The 14,609-nt window shown below is 36.4% G+C and overlaps 3 protein-coding genes across 9 annotated transcripts in view; 2 read left to right on the top strand and 1 right to left on the bottom strand.

Moving 5' to 3' along the window:
- Window positions 1–12,172, top strand: LOC123864275 (cytochrome b5-like). The gene is made up of 4 exons (XM_045904586.1): window positions 1–217; window positions 3,047–3,135; window positions 4,859–4,969; window positions 10,168–12,172. Exons 1-4 carry the CDS (start codon window positions 101–103, stop codon window positions 10,241–10,243), a joined length of 393 nt encoding a protein of 130 aa, XP_045760542.1. The 5' UTR covers window positions 1–100; the 3' UTR covers window positions 10,244–12,172.
- LOC123864272 (apoptosis regulatory protein Siva-like) lies at window positions 12,169–13,808 on the bottom strand. The gene is made up of 4 exons (XM_045904581.1): window positions 13,595–13,808; window positions 13,311–13,468; window positions 12,742–12,893; window positions 12,169–12,374 (listed from the first exon to the last, which is right to left on the bottom strand). Exons 1-4 carry the CDS (start codon window positions 13,701–13,703, stop codon window positions 12,335–12,337), a joined length of 459 nt encoding a protein of 152 aa, XP_045760537.1. The 5' UTR covers window positions 13,704–13,808; the 3' UTR covers window positions 12,169–12,334.
- A 245-nt stretch (window positions 13,809–14,053) lies between these two features.
- The window catches only part of LOC123864258, a 28,927-nt gene continuing 28,371 nt past the window's right edge, over window positions 14,054–14,609 (top strand). For 3 of the 7 annotated variants that reach the window (XM_045904559.1, XM_045904557.1, XM_045904553.1), the window contains exon 1: window positions 14,055–14,494. In XM_045904559.1, coding sequence (XP_045760515.1) covers window positions 14,414–14,494 — 81 coding nt within the window. In that variant the 5' untranslated portion in view covers window positions 14,055–14,413. Of the gene's footprint in view, window positions 14,495–14,609 lie in introns of all 7 variants that reach the window. The other 4 variants (XM_045904556.1, XM_045904555.1, XM_045904554.1 and 1 more) reach the window with 3 other exon arrangements.

Raw genomic sequence — 14,609 nt, 5'->3', positions numbered from 1 at the left:
GACTAATTTGACATTTATCAGTCGAGTTTAATGTGTGTTCTTCAATAGACGTGAATTTCTTTTTCAAACTTAAATATTTAAATACTTTTTTAAGTAAAATATGAGCGAGGAAGTTAAATTATTCACAAGAGATGAGTTGAAAAGCCGAAACTCGCGGGAAGACGCGATCCTCATCATCCACAATGGCGTGTACGATGTGACTAAGTTTCTCGACGAGGTAAGTGCAAAGTGATTTTAGTATTTCACTCGCGTCACGGTGGCTAATTTGTTAACTTGCGTCCCGTCAAGAGGGCAGAAGTCGAATACTTTATTCTTATCAATATTTAATGAATAATTGATGTACTTACATAAATCAAAGTTTTTTTGTATCAGCTATGATAATCAGGAAAAAAAATATAATTTATAACCTATTTTATAATTTTCATAAATGTTTCATAATAACTTGATGTGTGATGAAATTGTTCAAACTCAAATCATTTAATCTATAACTAGATCTTCACAGGTGCTTTTGCAAGGCGGAAATAATTCTATTCAAACGCAACGCAGGCACAGCTTGACAGCTCCCACCGACTTTACTTACAAATGCTGTTGTTAATGCTGCTAACATGAACTAATTGAAGTAAGCAGAAGGCACAAAACCGCCTGTTACCATTTGAATAGGGTTTAGCACTAGCACAGGTTCAGAAAATAGTCTTTTGAGTAGGGCTTAGAAGAAATTTGGTTGCTCAGTAGTTATTTTTCAAAAGGCAACCAAATCCTTAAGTTAAAAAGCTACCTAAGCTAAATGCAAAGCCAAGTTTCCATGCAACTTTATCATTAAGAATTTCATCTGTTCTTTAATTACTTTGATTCAAAAAAATGTGTAACAAATGCTTAACTTATGCCACTGCAGCTCTAAGATTTCAGGTCTAATGGAACATATTTCTTAAATATTTTCCTCAATGTTGCAATGGACCTGTATCACGATCATAATATTATAACATAGTTAATATTAACAACTGACAATCAAAAAGTGTACAGTACCATCTTTTAATAAATTATTTGACTTTGACTAAGCAAGTTGTCTGTTAGTTTTCAACAAAACGTGTATGATCATTTGTCACACAACAAATTTTTATTCAAGTACTTTACGAGTCATATAAATCTCCTGTCACAGTCTGTTTTGGTGTAAGCGAAAGAGTCAAAGGTATGGTTCATCCTTAAATTAAGGACTAAAATGGCACTTTGGACATGAGTACTAATCCATACAAGCAATTAATATAGTGAGTGAGTTCTCAAAATGTATGCACTATACAACAAAGCTGAGCTGCATACCATGAGCTTTACATTTTTTAGCTGACTCTTGTGTTTACACCAGGTAGTTACAATATTATGTTATGTTACAATTTTAGGCCAGTCACTGCCTAAATCACTTAAAAAGATTAGTCAATATAGTTATTTTGTACAGTCATTATGACAATGGAATAATTATTATTTAGAATTACATAATTAATTAAAAGGTTTGTTCCCTCAGTAAAATCCTTGGCTGTAAGGGCACTTTCAAATTTGCCGCTCGCTGCATTGTAAATCCATCACACGTCACACTAATATTATAAAGGAGAAAGTTTGTATGTGTGTGTGTTTGTTACTCCTTCACGCAAAAACTACTGGACGGATTGGGCTGAAATTTAGAATGGAGATAGATTATACCCTGGATTAGCACATAGTCTACTTTTTATCCCGGAAAATCAAAGAGTTCCCACGGGAATTTTAAAAAACCTACACCCACGCGAACGAAGTCGCGGGTATTAGCTAGTATAATATAAATGAAAAGGCGCGACAAAGCAGCGCGGCCGCACCGCTGCTTCCGCGCGGGCTGCTTCGCAAGGTGCCGTAACTTTGTAATTCATTGAAATTATTCATGTAATTAATTAGGTTCAATGTTCAGATAAAATAAATAGCTCGTAGTGTAGTGGGTAAGATGTTGGCCGGCAGTTGCACCCAAACAAACTCACTTGATTAACATTAATCCAGGGTATAATACCCTGGATTAACAGACAGGCTACTTTTTATCCCGAAAAATCAATGTCTCCCCACAGGATTTTTAAAAACCTATATCAACGCGAATGAAGTTGCGGGCATCGGCTAGTGGTGGGATAAAGAAACTGAAATACATAGATGAATCCTGAAAACATTACAATTCTTTTTTTGGGCAGTCGTGTGATAAAATATCGGTGTCGCTCTGTTGTAACTGGAGCTTAAATCTGAGCCACGGCCAAGTTAAAGTACGCTCTATAGATCTCCAACCTTAGCATCATATTTGAGCGTAGGATGCGGAATATTCTGTTTGAATCAGCGACTGTGCGTCTGCATTTAACCCCATCGGAATTCAGACGGTATCGAGGCAGTTCTCCGGCGGGTTATTGCGAATTCCGCCGCGTGCCGCGTGCCGGCCGCACACAGCCTCATTACTGCCCTATTTTATCCTCGGTTTATCCCTATTCATGTCATACACGACTCATTTATGTACTTACTTTATTATATTCTATTTCCGGTATAATATTACGAATATCCTATATTATGTTGCATGAAGGAGTAACAAACATATAAACACACATACAAAGGTACACACAAACTTTCGCGTTTATAATATTAGTGTGATTAGTGTTAACTGTAATGATCACAAGCTACAAATAGTCATTTATTTAAACAGAACTGGTGCATGTGCATAAGTAGGTATAGCTCTTCAATTTTATCTAGGTATTGTAAATCTAGTATTTCTACTATGTGTGTGCGTCATAATGCCTAGACCGCGGCATTGGCATACCTATAGATTTTATGGACACCTAAATACTTAGATATGCTTATTTTATGATTAGTAAATAAGTCGTAACTTTACGTTGTTAAGTAAAACTTTACTACCACAAAACAGAAAAGAACTCATGTGTAAAGGCTAAAAGGCACCTTAGGCGAAAAGAACAACCTTTTCACTAAACTTTAAAACGAGCGGTTGATGCACAAATGTAGAGGAAATCAATTTGAAGGCTAAAAGATAATTTCCCCGCAGCATCCTGGAGGAGAAGAAGTGCTGCTGGAGCTGGCGGGACAGGAGGCCACCGAGCCCTTTGAAGACGTGAGCCACAGTTCCGATGCGAGGTATTCAATTCAATTCAATTATTTTTATTTACCTCGGGTGTTGTAATTGTATTGTATTTGTAGACACTTCGTAATGATTATTAAGATTGAAGCATGATCCAACTACTAGTAAACTTGTATAATAACGCGCCAACATATTAGTAGCAGTGGTACTTTGGAAGAAGTAGCCTTTCATTTTAACTCCCAACACAAAAAAAGGGTGTTGTAAGTTGAACATGCGTAACTGTCTGTGGCGATAATTAAAAAGCACAATAAACAAGTGTAAATTAAAAATTTATAACACCCCCAACAAGTGAAGGTTAGTACAAGCTACAGTAACTAGAAAAGAGCTGATAACTTTCAAATAGCTGAACCGATTTTCTTGGATTATAGCTAAGAACACTCTCGATCAAGCCACCTTTTAAACAAAAAAAAAACTAAATTAAAATCCGTTCATTAGTTAAGGAGCTACGATGCCACAGACAGATACTTAGATACTTAGACACACGTCAAACTTATAACACCCCTCTTTTTGAGTCGGGGGTTAAAAATTAATATGTATAAACTAATTATAAGTTTAATATCATTTAGTAATATTATGATCCAAGCGTTGTCAGCTGTCACGTCGAGGGACCGCAACAGCCCTATCGGTTTAATTAAGCGTACGTTAAGTATGTAACCATCAAACTACTGCAGCACATAGGCCTCGTAAGACAGGTAAATGCATGAAACTAAGGAAATAACTAAACTGACAGGTTTATTTAGTTGTAGCATCGGGAGATCGCTGTATGCTAAGCGGTCCCCCGACGCGACAATGCTTGGATCTTAGTACTAGGACTCATATTAAAGGACCTATTACTTTAGTTTTAGTTAGATTTACTAGTTTTACTTTTTAGAGGGTTTTTGTGTTGGGGGTTTTTAAATTTTTAGTTTAATTTTTACGTCAGTGGTGGACGTTTCGAAAATCTGGGTGTCTTGAGTTTATTATCATTCTTCTTGTTCTATTGCTGTCTCTTTTTTTAGAGATCTGTGGAGGAATCTGTGGAGATTTTTCTCCATAGGTTTTCTAATGTTTCCCAATAAGCATCAATTAAACCGTCCTATTCTTATATATTCCCAATTCAACATAATGCAAATCATTCACACTCGGGTCACAGATGTCAAACTAATAATTTAAAACGCGCCTTCAAGGCCTTATTTGTAATGCTCCCAACTCTTATCAGTTATATTGTTATCACTTAACGCATGACGCTTCTCGAATACGTTCTTTTTATCCTCGATATGATGATGAGGCAAATTCTAATGCGTGCCTGTAAGCGTGACTGTTAGCATGTGAATTCGGTGATAATACAGGGTGTAACCCACAGGCCACATTCTGTGGTGTAACCAGAACGATAGCAAAAACGTAGCGATATCACCTAAGACAGCCTAAGACAATCCAATGCCAATAACCATTAGCCTTGTTGTAGTTTTAGTGATTTAGTAGTTTCAAACCCGCATTTTATAGCCTGTAAAACTCGGCCTAATGCCCCGTCTACGACGCGGCATTGACTTCTGGTGACCTACTTACAGAACTTCCGTTGATCTCTAGCGTCAGTTAGATGTTTTATTTGCAATATATTGTGAACTTTTTAAAAAATACAGGATTTAAAAAAAATTGGTTACACCCTGTATTGGCTGTATAGTTACCATTTCAGTGACAGTTAATTATGCCCTGTTTTGATTAAAATTTTCTTGTCGGCAGATCGTTGATGAAAAAGTATAAGATCGGCGAGCTGGTGGAGGCGGACCGCACGCAGTCGAAAGCCGCCTTCTCTCCGCAGTGGAACAACGACCAGCAGCAGGAGCAGGGCAAGTGCGTAGTCGCCTAGACCCCACCACCACCACCACCACCACCACCACACTAGCAGTTAGCACATACCACAGCCATACTTCACGGTAGTTAGGAAACTGTTGTATAGCAGCAAACGTTATTTTGCGAAAGTCCATGATATACAAGGGACCAAAAGCTTAATTTGCTGTAATCCGCAAAACCAGACAAATCTGTATGGTGCAACATGCGATATGTACCGCCCACCCACGGCTAAACATGCAGAAAAAGCCAGCCACCAAGCAAGCAATACGTACCACCACTAAACAGGACCACACAAATCTCAAAACCACTCGACGCACGTTTCGCCCCGACATCGGAGCATCCTCAGGAGAATGCCAAATTGCGAAGCAATTGCAAAAAAAAATTGTTTTGCTTTTGGTTTCTTGTATAGTTAGGACACTTGTAACAAAACGTTGAGGCTTCACCTGCACTGAAAAGCGTTTAATGTTACCTACATTTGACGCTAGGTAGGCTATGAAACGACTAGGTATCTTTGATTTCACCTAAGATATAGTATGATTTCACGTCACCCCTATTGCCTAATATTTGACAGATCGTCAATTCAGCAGCTCGACTGCGGTAGAATGACAGCTACAATGTCACGATCGCAATCACTGATTGGTTGACGCTCGCTCACTATTGGCTACAATGCATTGTTGCAACAAGAATACCATTTTAGCTAATAACAATATTTGCGATTGTAATGATTGATACAAGTTTTACGGAATCGAGCTACAGGATCAAACAGAAAGTTCCCTCACTCTACATAGTTCACTCAGCCACAGCTTCGTAGGCCACATTGTTTTACACTGGCTTACTCACACTAGACTCATAGACCGAAATCTATAGAGTGCAATAAACTTAAGATAGTTAAAACAAGACAGACTTATACCCTTCTAAAACATTCGCTTGTCTATAACTACAAGGAGTCGGCTAAGTAGTAAAACTTGTGGAGAAATTAGTTAACCGCTGAAACTTTTACTATGGTATATACTATATAGATATCATAAAGGTAAGCGTTCATGTTATATTAAAGTAGGTGCTGTAAATGGGTAGTGGCGATATATTATGTAATACATAATAATTGTTATCAGAGTAAACAAGCATTTTATCCGCCCTATCGTAACACGGAGTAATACAAAGATAAAGTGTATAATTAGTCCAATCAATATGACACAATTTTGACTTGGACCAACTATCTTCTTCTACCTAGTAGCAATCGTGAATTAAGTACATTATGTAATAAAGTCTTCAATAATAAGGTATTGATAGCAGTCTCACAAATCTATCCTCATTTATAACAAGTATTTTTTAGAACATCAAATACATACCTATTTAGCTAATCTACTTCCCTTTTTATATAATTTTATAATGAAATACTGACGATACTAATCCAGAAAACGCTAGCGCAATAAGTTTGTAAGAACTAAAAATATTATATTTGGAAATCTAGAGCATTTCGCTGTAAGCCTACTCTATATGCTGTCGGGAATTAATGTTCTCGTCTCGCCATCCATCGACGCGAGCTATTATCATTCCATTTACACTTGCAAGTATTTCGTATGCACTTCAGTCTTTTTATCATATCACTTTGCCGGCACATGGATCTGTGTAATATTATTTGCTCAACGATTGTACTTAAATTGAGACCAAAAACTTCGATTGTGATTAAAGATTTGTTCCATAAGTAAGTTGGAGGTGAAGTAACGTAGAATAGAGTTCCTACATAATGATTACACTAGACCCAGTGGACAAAATTCATTTTTCGCGTACTCTAAGCTGACATCTATAGACTAGCGTGCGTCGAGTTTGCTCAGACTTAAGTTTCAATTAAAATAAGACAGATTTATGCCAGCGATATAACGCTGTCTCGTTTTAACAGTGTCTTAAGTCTGAGCAAAGCGAAAGTGCGCTCTATGGATCTCAAGTAAGCGTCAAAATAAAATAGTATGGACTGACATTTGCATCTTTACGCCAATGTCAGTTCCATACAATTTGAAGTTAACGCTTATTTAGCGTAAGCGAATTATTAATTTTGATTTAGATGCCCCTTGGACTGTCTCTAAAACATATTATGTTATTTTATTTAAAAAATATGCTAAGTATTTTAAATTGTAATATATTTTTAGACATGTTTATTGTATTTAGATAAACTAGCTGATCTCTATTGTTAAATATTTATAAAATCGAGCTAAAGCTTTTATACATTTCGTTGCTATTAGAAATATACTGGTATTGTAGTTAGTAGTAGAGAAGTGCAATAAACGCTATAAATTGTATCGCATATTGTAATATTATGGTAAAGCGCCACCATAGCGTACCACGGTGCTCTCGAATATGTACTCGCACAAATATAATATTATCTTAATTATTGTAACATAAAAAAATAAAGTAAATAATCAAAAATGGCTTATTTATTTAAAAAAATTTGTTAGACCAGTTAAACACCCTCCTGCGTTACACAGGCCCATGTGCTAATCTGCTTTTATTTTGCTATTACAATAGTTATTTCTTTCCTTCCTTTTTATTACATTATTAGGTTGATCGCACATCACGTTTTCGAATAAAATATATATTAGGATTTGCAAATCCAAAAACTGTATTTAGTAGGTCCACGTTAAAGTAATGAGCGGTAAGTATGTAGAATAGAATTTTTTAGGTAAGTATGTATATGTACTACGAAATGCACTAATAAAATATACATTACGGAGCATAATGATTGTGATGAGCTTCATAACAGATTTTTTTAATTATTTATTAGTATAAATATGGATTATGCATTCCGAACCAGTGGTAGACGCTCTTGACGATTCAAAAGTATTTGTAAAAGTCTAATTGAATAAAAATATTTTTAATTTGAATTTATGGATTCTAAAAACCCAGACGAAGGAAGTCGCGGGAATCTGCTAGTCAGATAAGGCAGTCAAGGATTATTCTAGGCAAGGTACCTAAACTGAACACCAATCAAAGTCACCCACGTAGGCAAAGAAAACAAATCCATTGCTAACCAGATGTCTATGTTTTATTTACAAAAACGCTTGTAAATCCGCAATTCATGGGTTATATTGAATGAAAAACTGAATTCGTCGTTTCTATCTGAATTGCAATTTTGTTTTGACAAATAAGTAGCTGCCTATTCCAGTGCCACTCTTCACGAAATTGATTTTAGCTACATTGACCAATCCGTACTCGTATCTAGTAAATACAAAAGAAAATTTATTCATTCGAAGATTCCTAATTTCGTTCTTCGGATTTTTTTTATTTATTCTTATCAAAAAATTGAACCTAACCAGTACCAAAGTTAATAAAAAAAGACACCAAATCAAAAGTGGATTTTTTCAAAATTCTAACCGGATGATGTGATTAAGACGTTGACCTCCTATTCAGGGAGTCCGAGGTTCGATTCCGGGTAGCTCTGAACTTTTCGGAGTAACTCACATGTGCGTTTTAACCAATTAAATATCTTTAACGGTAAAGGAAAACATCGTGAAAAAATTTGCATGCCTGAGAGTTCTCTATAATTAAGTTTAGGATATACCAGCTATACTCACGTATTTAGGTCGACTATAGTTTCGAACCCATTCGGGGTCCTTCTTTACCCGACTACGGCAAAGCCGAAAGGAAGGGTTATGATTTTATTCATATCATAGGGACTCTGCTCGCTACGCAGTCTCAAGCGCGACGCGCAGCGAGCCGAGACCTATGAAAACGTCCCCGGATGGTTTCGACACTAGTCAGGCTTACATCGTGATTATAGCTGGTATATCCTAAACTTAAAATGGAAATAACTCACGATAGTTTAAACATTAAAGTTCTCCATAATGTATGAATCTCCATAACGAATGTAGTAGGTAGATAGTTTGATGATGAAAAAACACATGATTGGAGTCTTCTTCGGCATTTATGGTACAGCCATAAATGCCGAAGAAGACCCCGTTACATAACCGATAAAAACACAAAAGTTTTCTACATCATCATTATTATGCTAATATTATTCACTGCGTCTGATTGTGTAAGTATTTCGGACGTCATATTAATGGATACCGCTGAAAAACACCACGAACATTCGATACATTTTTTTTTCTTTTCCCATATATCTATCTGCCATCGGCTCCCTCAGAATTTTTGTAAGTGTGGGTTTGAAATTTATTAGATACATAAATAAATTATATATTCTGGAGAACAGACCTATATCCCATCGCCGGCTCACTACTGTGCATGGGGTTCCTCTCAGAATGAGAAGGCTTTGGCCAAGTGCGGATTAGCAGACTTCAAACATCTATGAGAGCATTGTCTCAGGCACTCAGGTTTCCTAACAATGTTTTCCAATTAATTGCTTAAAATGTACATGGTTTCCGAAAAGTTAGAGGTGCGTGCGCGTCAAACCCCGCCCCGGGACCCCGAATCTTCGACGGTCAAAAAGGTCGCCGTCGTAATTGTCATGGTGATTGTAGTTAGCTCAGTATGAAATATACTGCGTAAAAAATGAGTTCTCACGCGCCATTTTAACTTTATATATCAAATATCACATCAAAAGTACGATTATTTTAAAGGCGAACCGTATACTTTAGACATGACAATTGCCAGTTGGCCCATAGAGTTAAAATGGCGCATGAGAAGTCGTTTTCTACGGACAAATGAATGCTGTTTGGAGCTATATGCCTAGCACCAAATAAGTTACAGTGTTACAATCGCAAGCACAATTTCTTGTACACAGGTTGTATCAGCAAAAATAATATTGGCAGAAATATTTCCGAAGATCTGCGAATAGCTTTACTTGACCTACGATCGAGCGAGCCTATGTAAATAAGGAAAAATGTAAATAGGCACCGACAGACGCACGTGTACACTGGCACAGACTCACATCTGAGAATTCTTAGTATAAACTCAAACTCAAAATCATTTATTCAAAGTAGTTAGGTAACTACGATTGTACACTTTTTTAACCCACTTCAAATAAAGGAGGAGCTATAACAACAAATAATATTTTTTTAATGGCCATCCTGAAAAAGTGGTATTTTGTACAATGGAAGTTACCGGGAGCCTTCGTTAGCGAGCCCTTCGTGAGCGAGGCACTGGGGCGGTCTGTGGATTTCAGGTCTCTGCAGAAACTTACATCTGAGTAAAATCAAAATATGTTCTGTGTATACATAGGAATTATGAGGAACTAATGTTTGCAGCTCGTGGAGTTCGTGGCTGGTGCCGCTGGTGCTGGGCGTGGCCGCGACCGTGCTGTACCGGTACCTCTTCTTGTAGTGTCGTGTCGCGCCTCTCGCGTCGTGCTGCACCGCCCGAGGCTCGACGCTGCGGGTCGCCTCTTGACGCTCTACTTACGGACTATTGCACGTTGGTGAAAAAAAGCCTGCTAAATGTTTTGTGTGAAAACTCGTTCTCAATAGAGTTAGGCCAGTTTTCTTCCCACGCTGATCGTCAGCGATATATATTTGTATCTATGCGTTAATACCACTTTGGATACGTTTTTTTACGAATTCTAAACTAATATTGTAATCCAACATACTCTCAGCAGTGTCTGAAGTCTGCCAATCCGCACTTGGCCAGCAATGGACTATGGCCAAAACACTGCTAACCAGACACCAGCCTTGACGTTACTTTTAGGTATTAGTCGACGTTAACCACTAGGGCCTAATTAATTTTCCTAAGGGAATTCTAATGAGTGAGTTTTCTTTGCGCAAAAATAATCTAATCAACAGAAATTACGTACAATGTCTTTTTCATATTTACGTTTTATTAAGCAATTATTTAAGTAGTCCACGTTTTAGCATAAGTGCATTTTCATGGAATTTCAAAAGGCAAACAGCCTATATAAACCTAAACCTTTTTATGTACCTACCTATATTGACTGCAAATATTTATTGTTTTCATCGCAAAAACGTGACTGTCATTGTAAGAGTTATAGTTTTATAGATATAATAAGTTGTATCTAGCTACCAGTAAGTAGAGAAAGAAAAGAAATCATTTTGAGTTGTACAAAAAAGTTAAAACTATCTAGTGAGATCTAGAGTGTCCTTTGACTTTGCTCAGGCTAAAGTTTCAGTTAAAACGAGACAGATTATGTCAGCGCTGTAATGTTGTCTCGCTTTAACAGTGTCTTAAGTCTGAGCAAAGTTAAAGTTTGCTATATAGAAGAGCTCAGCCCAAGATTTAACTGAAGTTTTAATTTGTGATGTTACTAATCAGTAATTATTATTCACATCTACCTACATAATCATCATGCAATATTTATATGAAAAAGCTTTATTTTAGTTCTCTCTCTTTAACCCCCCTTTTTTAGTACCAATTTGTCAAAAAATAATTTTGACTGTACCTATTTATTTTTGACAAAGTGCCTTTGATGTTCTTACAAAAAATATATTTTATTTGTACCTATATAAGATTACTTTTACTTAATTCTATATGATTGTAATTGATAATTAATTATATGACATGTTTGAGTTGAATAATTGAATCTTATTGAACTATTTTTTTTTGTCAACGCTGCGTTCTGAGATAATAAAATATAAATATTTAAAGCTAGATGCTAAGTATATATTTTAATATGTAGTTGAAATCACGGTTCAAGTGATAGGTTTTTGGTGTGGTGTTTTCATGGGAATAAATGAGGAGTCTAACACATTGGGCTAAGTCCACAGTGTGTGCAAAGTGGCAAAGTCGACTTTGCAAAAGCCTTATGGCAAAGATTCCACAAAATAATGTGGTCCATGCCTTAGCAAAGCTAGTACAATTGATAAATAAACAAGACAGTCGGAGGCGATGCAAGTCGACTCACACCCTGTAGACTACTGTATAAGTTATTCTTATAATTGTGGGTATGATAAGTGATTTTTGCATAGGGTAATAAGGTGCTGTCTTTACAGATAATTGAAAATTGGATATATTTTTACTACTTAGTTGTATTTTTTAAAGTTTTGTTGTTTGCACAAAGTATGGCTACCTGTTGAAAATGTATACCTATTTATTAATGCCCCCAAGCAAGGTCAACGCATATTATTGACATGGAAGGTGAAATAATACATAATCCTGCTGCTGCAGTAAGTTGCCCTTTTCAAGTTCTGCAATGCAACAATTTCTATCCACTTTGTTGGGAGCCAAAGTTGTTATTAAATTAGTTAAATGTGCTACGATTTGTGTATATTTTGTACGAATATAATAAAACTATGAAAAATATTTAAAAGTTTTTTATTTCAATCTTTAACTATTCATTCATGTATTTTAACGCGCTTTAAGCCTCCTCAAAAACAGTACATTAAAATTAGTATCACAATTATTAAAACAAATAACATTCATTTTTTTACTTAACTACAATTAACAAAAACAAAGTATTTTTCTTCAACTGTAACATGAAACACATATTTCTGTTCCCTCAGACCTGTAAGACAATATAATTTTCCTGTCAATCTTCAGAGATAATGTAAAGGTGTTACCACACCAACTTGATTATGTAGATGGGTACATATCCATCTATAGTAGGGACAGCTGGGTTATTTGCTAATTCAGTGATCAACACTGAATGATAGCCGTTAAGCTCATTTAACAATTTTACATTTAATCCATCAAAAAATATTTTAATCACTCAGTAAAGCAGCAATGTAGAACCAACCAATGCCAAATGAGCTTGATGGCTATCATTTAGTTTTGAACACTTGAGTTAGTGAATCACCCCGCTGATCAGTTGACAGTTCTAACTACTTCCAATCAATGGTTTGATTTAAATGTAGGTACAAACAGGATCTTACCCATTCAAGGAGCATTTAGAGCAGTACAGCAGCTGGCACACTGCACACAGTCGCTGGCACGCAGCACACAGTGCACTCTCACAGTAGCCGCAGCTGTCAACCACCAGCCCTCTGCAAGCGCAGAGCTGTTCTGATGTCTTCTTTTCTGTGGCCTGCACATTAACAGTAAGAAGACTAACTTCTGACCTGCCTTTAGTTTAAAAACAAGTAATATTCACTAAGAAAGAAGAGAGAAATACATTAATGACCATCTGCCAAAACCCTGCTGTTTCGCCATTGTTACTTTTTGACAGCTAGTCTCATGAGAAAACAAAGTTTTAAAATTGACATAAATTCCAAGCAAACAAATCACAGGAAGAATCTATAAGTATTATAATTATAATACTATATGACACCTTCAATGTCAGGATCCTGTGGGAACTCTTTAATTCACTGGGATAAATAGTAGCCTATGTTCTTTCCCAGGAAACAAGCGACCTCTGTACCAAATTTACAGATGACTGAAAAGCTAGCAAACACACACTTTCGTATTTATACTTAAATAAAAATATTAATTAGTATAGGTTTACCAAGGTTCCAGAATGCAAAAGTCCACCATCCTTCCCGATAAACAGTTGCTTAAATTTCATGCCATCTTTCTTTTCAGTGGAGCTGATGTCAGTGCACTGTAACTGGTCATGTTGCAGGCTTTTCTTTGCTCCCTGGAACAACAACTGCAATGTTTTCTCTGAAACATTTGAAGCCAACATGTACAAGTCTAACTACTCAAGAAAAGGGTATTTCTGCTTTGAGAGTAATCGAACAATAATTATAATATATAATAATAATAATAAATTAATAATTTATAATTTACCATAAACTTTCTTTAACCTGTCCTCCTTGTTATTATATTGCTTCATTCCTATGTGTGTTTTACTTTGTTGTATATAATCTTCGCTGTAAGGATTAGATCTTTTAGCCATTGTTTCCACTTTCCTCGAACCTTTTTCTAAATTAAAAACTAAAAAACATACAATTTGTTATTTGAATTTGGAAAATGACAAAATATGTTATGTCAAATGTATGTTATGTCAAATGTTTGTTTTTATGGTTTTTACCATAGAGATAGTACCTATATAATCCTTCATCCAAGGTCCTTATGTTATTGGTCTGTGGTTTTTACAGCCATTTTTGCTTTTTTGAGTTTTCAGAGGTTTTGACTAACGTCAAACCATAAACTAGGCTTAATTTTTTTTTTCGTGCTTAGTTGCTTGATGTCACAGAAGATTACTCATGAAATTACATTTTTATGGTGCTTGGAATGTATAAATCACAGACTTCACACCACAGCACACCATCCGATGGGTCGACCCGCGACCGTCGATAAAGTTCATTTTAGCCTGGCTACACTGCCAACAGGGCACCTTCGATCGATGTGTTGCTGTCAACAAATTTTTACGAATTATTACATAGAAAAGTATTTAAATTGAATAATTTTTCACAAAAAGCTATTCTTATCTCTTAGTAAACAGCTCAGACAGATATCAGTGGTCCATATGATGTTGTGAAACACATTAGTGTAAGAGTGAAAGTGTTTTAGTTGATTTCGTTCTGTGATAGTGACGAAGCTGTTTGTCGCAATCTAGCATATGTGAGGGATTCTTTCACGAATGTTACGTAAGTGGCGATAAGGATGTCGTGGATGAAGCGGCCGCAGGCAGGCGCGGCGCCGCCCCGGCCGGAGCCGCAGCCCCAGGCCTTCGCCGCGCCACAGGTAAGCAGGTTATGTCGACACGGACGTAAACAATGACGTGGTCCATTAATTACCTACCTGAATGTTTTGATAACATTTCTGCCAGTTTTTAAACAGCTGTATCTCTATACACTAC

Source organism: Maniola jurtina, chromosome 4 (assembly GCF_905333055.1).
Source record: "Maniola jurtina chromosome 4, ilManJurt1.1, whole genome shotgun sequence".
Classification (NCBI taxonomy): domain Eukaryota; kingdom Metazoa; phylum Arthropoda; class Insecta; order Lepidoptera; family Nymphalidae; genus Maniola; species Maniola jurtina.
Note: the sequence above shows the minus strand (reverse complement) of the source record. Positions and strands in the feature narration are given on the sequence as shown.

Excerpts from the sequence above, each read along its gene's own strand:
- LOC123864275 (XM_045904586.1), top strand. The coding sequence starts at position 101 with ATGAGCGAGGAAGTTAAATTATTCACAAGAGATGAGTTGAAAAGCCGA. Across the intron at positions 218-3,046 it reads TGACTAAGTTTCTCGACGAG|CATCCTGGAGGAGAAGAAGT; the intron begins GTAAGTGCAAAG and ends ATTTCCCCGCAG. Across the intron at positions 3,136-4,858 it reads AGCCACAGTTCCGATGCGAG|ATCGTTGATGAAAAAGTATA; the intron begins GTATTCAATTCA and ends TCTTGTCGGCAG.
- LOC123864272 (XM_045904581.1), bottom strand. The coding sequence starts at position 13,703 with ATGGCTAAAAGATCTAATCCTTACAGCGAAGATTATATACAACAAAGT. Across the intron at positions 13,469-13,594 it reads CAGGTTAAAGAAAGTTTATG|AGAAAACATTGCAGTTGTTG; the intron begins GTAAATTATAAA and ends CAAATGTTTCAG. Across the intron at positions 12,375-12,741 it reads TCTAAATGCTCCTTGAATGG|GTCTGAGGGAACAGAAATAT; the intron begins GTAAGATCCTGT and ends ATTGTCTTACAG.